At 52.1% G+C, this 9,392-nt stretch overlaps 1 protein-coding gene across 1 annotated transcript; it reads right to left on the bottom strand.

Moving 5' to 3' along the window:
- Positions 1 to 238: 238 nt before the first annotated feature.
- On the bottom strand, positions 239 to 6,513 carry LOC130888541 (keratin, type II cuticular Hb6). Its single transcript, XM_057791581.1, has 9 exons — positions 6,145 to 6,513; positions 5,305 to 5,513; positions 4,575 to 4,635; positions 3,710 to 3,805; positions 3,380 to 3,544; positions 3,025 to 3,150; positions 2,539 to 2,759; positions 925 to 956; positions 239 to 798 (listed from the first exon to the last, which is right to left on the bottom strand). The coding sequence occupies exons 1-9, from the start codon at positions 6,511 to 6,513 to the stop codon at positions 617 to 619; spliced, it is 1,461 nt and encodes a 486-aa protein (XP_057647564.1). The 3' UTR covers positions 239 to 616.
- Between the last annotated feature and the right edge of the window lie 2,879 nt (positions 6,514 to 9,392).

Raw genomic sequence — 9,392 nt, 5'->3', positions numbered from 1 at the left:
TGAGGCCTCAGTTAGAATCCTGACTACCCCACAAGACTCTCTGTCTGGAATCTACCTTTGTTGTCCCCAAGGCCTGTTTTCTCCAGGACAGAGAAAAGGTGCCTACTACGGCCTTGGCCTACTGAAAACACCCAGGTAGCTGGTGGGGTCCTGAGACCTCTGGCCAAGGCACCTGTCATAGACAGAATTTTGGAGAGTCTGAGGCGCAGGTTTGATTCGCTGCAATTAGTTTATTGGGAACGCAGAGGGAGACAAAGGCAAAAGTGCAGGCAGCTGGGTCCCTGGTTTGGGGGAAGCTGCTGCAGGCAGACCCTGAAGGAGATACCCTGGGTCACGTGGTCTCTCGCTGAGCAGCAGGAAAACCAGCAACCATCTTGATCTGCATGTCCAGGCAAAAGCATGCTAAGGACCTGGCGGTCAAAGAGGATTCCAGGGCAGTGGATCCTCCAAGACATTAAGACCAATGAATCCAATAAAAAACAACAGAAGGGGAAAGAAAGAATCGTCGGAATAAGTAGCTCAGGAAGGCTAGAGAATGAGATGGTGGCATCGAGGCCACTGTCCTGCTGTGCAGTCACTTTGGGAAGGGGGAAGGTGGTGGCAGGATTGCGGCTTCCTAGCACTTCTTACAGCCTCCGCTGCAGGAGCCCACCCCGGTGCAGGGAGCGCAGGCATTAGGGGTGCCCACCACCACGTTGCCGCTGCAGGGGGCGCTGCACACTCTTGTGTTGACAGCAGGGGCAGTACCAGAGACGCAGAGATCGCCAGAGACGACGCCACCGCGGGAGCTGCTCACGCCTAAAAGCAGGGAGAACAGAAGAGGCGTCAGGCACTGCCACAGTCTGCTCTGCAGCAAGCGCAGGTGTCCCCGCCCCCAAAGGCTCGCATCACCCGGCAGGAAAGGGGAAGGCTGGAATTACTTACACACATTCACGGAGCCAACGCCCTCACACAACCTGTGGAAGCGGAAAGGAAGACGTTAGTACACCGGAAGCATTGAGCAAGTGCCATCGTGGGCCCTCCTAGGGAGAGACTGGGAAACCAGGAGCTGAGGGTAGACCTGGGGGCGCTATGTGAGGTCAGATGTCAAGGTATATCATCCTCCATCTCACCATGTTTATTCTCTGTGCAGCCTGAATTTTAGCCTCCCCAGTGGGGTCTAGGTAAACTCCCCGAATAATCCAATTGTCCTTGCGGCGACAGAGAAACCTAGACACACATGCCAAGACACTGGCTGCGTTGCCATATTGATTCTGAGTTGTGAGTGCGTTCCAGGGGACCAGATATGACCTTCTAAATCTTATCTGATTGTCATCATGAAAATATGAGCCTAAAGGAAACCAGAACATTTTGCCCCAGTGTCTGAAGACATTGCCTGTCATCACAAACGACTCCCTGGTGAAGAGATGAGACATTAGAAACCTAGAGCCAGCTCGGAAGCACCTACAGCAGTAGTCTCACTGGGCACCCACAGAGGAAATGGCCAACGATGGAGAAGGGCTAAAACTCAGGTGCACCCAGCCTGTATCTCTTCCACTTGACATCATCTCCCAGAAGGGAGCTAAGCAGAGTTGGAGTTGTCCAGAACACACAATGGCCAAGGGCTGGTAAACTCAACCTCAGATCCCAGTGACCATTCCTCTCTGGTCTCTTATGTAACTACTTCCCCCACCACCCACCCACTCAGTGTGGTGGAAAAGCTGTGGTTCCGTTCCTAATGCTATGTCCATCTCTCTCCAACTTCCAGAGCCCTGAGTACCATCACCCTACTGTACGTCTTGGTTTCCCAAGCTACTTCACTGTGTTGGGGGAGTCTCTCTATGTAATCACACAGACTTCCAGGTATCAAGTCTGTGTCCCCCATGTCCCCAGTACACACGAGTTTCAATCTACGTGCCACCTGGATATACACAAAAAGCTACTCCAGGCACAACCAAATGGCTGACCGGAAAACAGAAAGCAAAGGTACAAAATGAGATCTTGGTTTAGCGTGGGGTCCTTAAGGGGTTGAGTTTTAAGGGCCCCTCCACGTCAGTTAAGGCAGAATGGCCAGGGGTTCCTCCACCAGTAGCCAATGCCAAAGCACAAAAATTAACTAAATTGTTCTGCCGTCCTCTATCGCTGTCTGAACTGCAATGGGAGAGCACTTTAGAGCACCTTTTGTCAATTAGCTAAGCAGGACTTGGTGGAATAAGTCTGAATTTCCAAGGTCGGAGTGGAGCTAGCCCGAGCCAGGTTAGGAAAGAAGATGGATTCCTGAGGATACGTGCAGAACATAATGGGGAAAGGGAAAACAACCCTAGGAATGGACTCCAGTTAGTCCTCAAGGGAGCAAAGCCAGTGCTTCCCTGTAGGGAGCCTCAGAGACAGCCTGAAGAAGTGTGGTGGAGCAAGACCAAGGTTAAAGGACTTACACGGATCTCCTATGCACGTACAGGATGGTGGCTGAGGAAGCGAAGATTGACAGGTACCCAAGCTGTAGGGCTTAAAGCTGAGGACCCAAGAAGGGTTGGAAGAATGCAAAGCTACAGGACCCACCTCTGCTCCTCGCCCTCCAGCAGGCGCCTGTAGGTGGCGATCTCGATGTCCAGGCCCAGCTTGGAGTTCATCACCTCCTGGTACTCCTTGAGCAGGCAGGCCATGTCCTGCTTGGCCTTCTGTAGGGCAGCCTCCAGCTCAGCCAGCTTGCAGCGGGCATCAGTGAGGGCGGCTTCTCCCTGCTGCTCAGACTGGGTCACTGCAGCCTCCAGCTTGGTGTTCTGGGGACACAGAAGACAATGGGATGGCCTATGGTCCCTGGGTCTCTTTCAGTTATCAACATGTTGTCCAGTATTTCCCACCAGTTGGGGACATTCTAACAACAAGGCCTTTTGCCTTGTTCACATAGGTCAAACTGAGTGACCATGGGCATACATAAATAGGAGGTATACTAAATGGTAAGACCCAGGCCGGACACATGCTGGCACTAGAGCACTGCGTAGGGGCCCAGCCTCCCTGGTCTCAGCACAGCTGACCCCCACATACCTGGCACTTGGCGTTCTCAATCTCGGCCGTCAGCCTCTGGATGATGCGGTTCAGCTCGTTGATCTCCTCTCTGGTGCGGCGCAGGGTCTCCCCGTGCCTGATCACCGTGGCCTTCATCTCCTCACACTGGGGATGGGGGAAGCAGAGATAGATGCCCATGGGACACAGGACCCAGTGAGCACAGCCACTGAGTGCACAAGACACACAGCAGCACAGTGCTCAGCCAGGGCTGCCTCCCCCACCTGAGAGCTGTCCGCAATCTTCTTGGGATTCTTGGAGTGCAAGAAGCCTTTTCTGATAGAGCCCGGAGTCCTTCCCACTGTCGCATCTCAGGACAGGTGTTGTGACCACTCACCTTGGTGCGGTACCAGGACTCGGCCTCTGCCCGACTGCGGGTGGCAATGTCATCATACTGAGCCTTGATCTCAGCCACGATGCAGTCCATGTTCAGGTCCCGGCTGTTGTCCATCTTGACGATGACAGAGGTGTCTGAGATGTGGGCGTGGAGGATTCTGATTTCCTGCAGGAGGAGGGAACAGCAGTCAAAAGCTTGTTAAAAATTCAGTCCAGCCCCACATTCCTGTGCCAGCCTCTCAGCCCTTCCCTGGTTCACACAGGGCTTCACAGCCATGGAATGACTCTCTTCAGCCTACTTGCTGGGTTTCCACCTGGCTGATGCCCTCACCTCCTCGTACAGCCTCCTCAGGAAGTCGATCTCCTGGGTCAGTGCCTCCACGTTGGCCTCCAGGTCTGATTTGCGCAGGTAGGCACAGTCCACGTCCTGGAAAGCAGGGATGTGTGAGCCTGAATCACTAGGCTGATCGTGCCCCCCACCTCCTTTCTTTCTTCATCCATCCCATGCAGCACAGGAAAGAAGATTCCTGTATGCAAGCTATCCCTGCCACTCTTCCCAGCATGTACCTGGCAGCTCCTCAGGACTGGAGACTCGTTGCCTCTCAGCCCACGAGACAGCTTCCCTCATTTGCTCTTTGATCCCATTCTACTCTCAAAAGCTTCCCAGTGATGCCCAGATCAGCCAATTGACCTTGACCTGAACCAGCAAGGGTTCAAGAGGCCACCTGGCCACTCCTAGTAATGCTATCATTCTGTATGCACTGGCTTTGGTCCCAACATTCTGATCAGACTGTTGAATGAGATGTAGACCACACCATTTTTCCATTGACAGAATGAAACCCTGTGTCTGTTGGTACCCACATACTCAGAAATAGGGAAATGCACAGTAAGGTCAATATAGCCACCACCCTGCAACAGGCCACAAGTCAATAGACATTCCAATCTGATATGTGGCTCCATGGCAGGGGAACCACTGACTCCTCTAAGTGCCAATCTTCCAGCTGACCATTGCTTTGACAGCAGCCCTTTGTCACAGCCCTGGATATGACATTCATGGGGACAGCACTGTATAAATTTTCCTATCTTGATGTAGAAAGATCCCAACTCTGTAGAGGTTAAGCCTTGGGGGTCACCACAAGCACAGTGTGTCCCTTAGGTAGCCACGTTGCCCTGCCTCCCACAGCCTTGCTACTTGCCTTCTTCAGAGCCACAAACTCATTCTCGGCTGTGGCTCTCAGAGAAACTTCCTCCTCGTACCTAGGACAGGAAAGGGAAATGAGACAGTGTGAGGAAACCCTACACTCCTTGCCAGGGAGTGCAGGAAAGGAGCCCTCACTGCTCTTGGCCCTGCCAGGACTTTCTGGGTGATGCTGGGCTACCTGGGAGTAGAATCTAAATGTAAATGAACCTCCTGATGTTCTGACGTCACTGCAAGAAGGAAATGAGGGTTCAACCTCAACTTCATCTGGGAGTGGACATGGTCTTGGGTACACAAGCTCCAACCTCCCCTCACCTGCATGTCAGTCCCAACCCAGTTGTTAAGTAGGCCCACAGCCAAAGACTGAGTACCCAAGCTGGGAAGACAGATGAGCGTGGACCATTACCCCCCTAATCCCTGGCTGATTCAGTACCGGGGCCATAGTGTGAGAGTCATAAAGAGTGGGGGTCATAGTCAGAAAGAGTGAATGGGATTCCTGGGGCTTCTTCTCCCTAGAGAAGGCAGAGTTGTTGGTCTCAGTCTCTAGAGCGAAGGTTGAAGCAGAATAGTTCACTCTGAGACACCCTGGTTCTCTCCAGGGAGAATTTAAGCAAATATTTCATAAACTGCAGGATCCCACAATGTCCTCAGCCGGCCCAGACTGTCTGTGTCCTGGCTTTTTATATAAGGCGTTATCTAATGCCAGGGCCACGCCAGGCTCTTTTCACCTCTTCTTGTAGCCCTCCATGGCCTCCTGGGCGTGGTTGAGCTCAGCAGCCAGTCTCCCGCTGTCAGCCTCCACACACTCAGCCTCCCTCCTCAGGGTCTCGATGTAGCCCTCGAACAGCGGCTCCACGTTGCTCTCACAGCACTTGCGGTTCTGGTAGAACTGCCACTTGGTCTCCAGCAGCTTGTTCTGCTGCTCCAGGAAGCGCACCTGCCATGGGAGTGAGAAGGTGTTCAGGGCCAGATCTGGGGTGATGGTGGAGATGAGGTGGAGGGGCCCTGGAAGGGAGCTCAACTCTCCTTTTTCTTATCTTGCTGTGCCTCAGCTTCCCCGCTTGGGGAGAGTTCAAGGGACAGGGTCAGTGCCCGCACTCACAGATCCAGGTGACCCCTTCAGTGTCCTATGCTGGGCTTGGTCCTATCCTCTGAAGCTGGGGAGGCAGAGCCCCCACAAGCGAGGACCCACATTCCCATCCCAGGATGAGGGACTGACAAGGAGCCAGGGAGACAGTGTCACAGACCACTTGGAGGAGCTCGCTAGGCTGGCTCTGTCCTCCCTCAGCAGCCTACTCCCTTCCTGTCAGCTGAAGTGCATCCTTCCTCCCTGGCTGCCCACAGCTCCATGATGCAGTCAGCCTGTGCCAGGGCAGCCTGGCCATAGCCCTACTTCTCAGGACTGACAGATGAGCCTTGTGGGTCCTTGCTGTGCCCATCTGGACACACCTCTCCCTTGAGACTATGGGCTCAATGTGAGAGGTTCTCTTCCTCCTGTCCGCTCAGCGCCCCCAGCCTCGGCTGTGCATATGGTGGGCCCCAGGAAGGGGCTGGCCCAAGACACCCACCTTGTCGATGAAGGCCGCGAACCTGCTGTTGAGGCACTTGATCTGTTCCTTCTCCTCATGCTTCACACACTGAGCATTGGGGTCAATCTCCAGGTTGAGGGGCGTGAGCAGGCTCTCATTGACAGAGACGCTGGTGATGCAGGGGGGTGTGGGCCCGCAGACACCTCCAGAGCGGTATCCGAAGCTGCGTCCACAGGAGCCGGAGCGGAAGCCTCCACAGACGCTGCGGCTGCCAAAGCCCCCTGAGAGTCCACGGTAGCAGGAGATACCCCTGTAGGGAGCTGCGGAGATGCAGCAGCGGCCAGGCCGGGGGCCACAGGCTGAGGCGCAGCTGAAGGCATGGCCACCACAGTAGGATCCACAGGTCATGGTTATTTGGGGAGATGGGAGACTGTGAGACTGGAGACGTCCAAGTGGAGGGTACAGTGGACGTGGATTCGGGTGTTTACCTCTTTAGATCTTGTCGGCCTTTTATATATGTGGGGACCCTGACTGTGACCATGTGGTCTGAAGCAATTAGATGCCTTTTATGAGCTTGGCTTGTTTAGCTGCTGTGGCTCCTCCTTACATGTGCTTAATTGGTGCTCAATTGCAGCCAAATGTTTATGATCCTTTACCCTAAACTGTACAATTTTCTTCTTCAAAGGGCCAGCTCATCTCCTCCATCCTCTGCTCATGCGCCCATACTCAGAAACAGAGGTGGAGAGGCAGGGGTGGTGATTCAGGTTGCAAGGAAAATGGAGAAGGGCTGAGCTGTAGTGTCAATGCAGAAAAGTGTCAACCCCGCTGTCCGTGGTCCTGACCCAACTAGGCCTGGGAAGTGGACAGAGTGGAATTGGGGTTCTAAGTGGAATTCCTCAGCTGGGTGGTTCTTTTCTGTTTCCTCTAAGGCACCTTGTCGGCATAACCTCTAAGCAGTCATCTTCTCCCGCCTCCATCACCTGCCCCCACTGATTCTTTCTCCCTTCCCTCATCATGTTGCCCTTCATGCACACACACACACACACACGCACACAAGCGCACACACACACAGACTTCATGTCTATGTTTGCCTGCACACACACACATACACACACACACACACAGTGACTTCATGTCTATGTTTGCCTGCACACACACACACACACATTTACTAACACAGACTATTCCTGGCTCACCCTGGCTGGACTGAACTGAGAAAGTGTCTTCCGTCAATCTTCCCCAAGGCCTAGGGGCACACACTGCCTCACTGTCCCCAGGAAAGCCCAACATTTTGCAGAAATGCCTACAACAAGAATTGAAATGTCTTCATTTCACCTCAGGAGTCTATGCCATCCAAGGCAGTGTGTGACCTCATTGTTATGTGTCTCCATAGTGTTTGGCTCAGAATATAAAATCCAGTAAGGTGACATGAAGAGAACATGCAACCTTCAACTGCCGCTTGAGTCCTGGCTGTGTTCCACACTATGGTGCCCCCCATGGAGCTTGCCAGTGGCTTCGATGGCCGTTACAACACAACTATACCATCTGGTACTGCTCGTCCAGTATAAGCCTTGAACTCAGGGCCAGAGCACTGCCCTGACTAGTCTGCATGTCCTGGAATCAGAAGCTTCACTGTTAGGAAGCAGGCTGAGGCTTTGCTCCCCTGGCAGTCCTGGAAGTGTGCAGAGATGTGTGCAGGCTCAGCAGCCTCCAGAGCGCAATGCAGTTAGGCTGCATCCCACCCTTTCCCAGTTGCTCTGGGCAGTACTTTTCCAGAGTGCACACTGCACCCCACTAATGGGAATACCCATCAGTTTTCAGTCACAGAACAGATGGGAAGAAAACCATCCAGGGTAGAAGAGAGAACATGATTGTTAGCCTTGCGTCACTGCTGTGCCCTGACCTTCTGGTTCAGTCATATGTGGTTTACGTTTATTCTGTCATTGCATAAAATTATTCCTCCTGGAGCTGCAGTTCTTAAAAAGTGGAAATACATGTTATACCAGTTGAGGACACAGATCCGGATTCCAAAGTGCCTATTTTCAAACCCAGCTCCACCACGCTCCTGGGAAACCCTAGGCAGCTCCTTAGCGTCTCTGAGATACCATTATGATTTGTAAAATGAGCTAATTCTAGCACCTACCTCGTAAAGTTGTTGCAAGAATCAAGGAATTAATCTATGCTAAGCACTTAGGTCTGAGCCTGATACATTCTGAGGGCACAAATAGATGTGAATTGTTGTTGCTGTGCTGTTGATGCTGTGAATATAGCGACAGCTTTGATGGGCTGTACTCACTCACATTCTCAAACCACTTATGCTCAGTTACCAGTAAAGTGGCCCAGCATGGAAGAGTGATGGGGGAACTGAATAACACGATAACACTCAATATAGCTGCGCCCAACACTCAACACAGCAGCGCTTGACACTCAACACAGCAGCACCCACAGAAAACACTTAACACACAACTTAGAGTGTGCACAGAAAGCGCTTAACACACAACTTAGAGTGTTCACAGAAAGCGCTTAACACACAACTTAGAGTGTGCACAGAAAGCGCTTAACACACAACATAGTGGCGCCCACAGAAAGTGCTCAATTATTACTGTGTGCACTATTGTCCTACCACATGAGCCTGTCCCAGTAGAAGAAAGGACTATGGACTTTACCCTGGGAAAGAGCCTAAGTGTCCTCCCCTCTGCTCCAACCCAGCTGCTGCAGGAAAGGCCTGCTCAGGAACCCTCATGTTGGTCAATACTTGGGCAGCAGCTCTAAGAGGAAATAAAGCTCAGATGACCTAAAATGTAAATCATTGAAAAATAGTTCAAAAATTTGTATTTTTCATTTGGTCTTAGAAGAGCATCAGAGATTTCTGACCACACAACCAACCAAAAAGGCAGAGTTGTGGATCCCTATCCCAACAGATACACCTACAACAACATCCGCCCAGTAAGGGATCATGGTGAAGGGGGCAGAAAGATTGGAAGATCCAAAGTAATAGAAAGTTTGCTGGAAGAGTGTGCCTCCTATAAATATCAGAAGCTACATAAAGTCTCATGCCTATACAGGTATGAAGAAGGGCACCCATAGACATGTTAATGTAGACAGAGGGAGTCTCACAAGGCCTCAGAATTGCAGGCAACCTAGGGAAGTTGAGATGGGGAATGCAGAGTCTTCTCCAGGGAAGGGCCACACATTGATTACCAAATGAGCATCCCCAAAACACATACGCAAGTAACATTATACAGACTGAGTTCATTTTCTTTATGCATTTAGGAATGTTTATATGA

Source organism: Chionomys nivalis, chromosome 17 (assembly GCF_950005125.1).
Source record: "Chionomys nivalis chromosome 17, mChiNiv1.1, whole genome shotgun sequence".
NCBI classification, from domain to species: Eukaryota; Metazoa; Chordata; class Mammalia; order Rodentia; family Cricetidae; genus Chionomys; species Chionomys nivalis.
The sequence above is the reverse complement of the archived record's forward strand: the minus strand, read 5'-3'. Positions and strand labels throughout refer to the sequence as shown.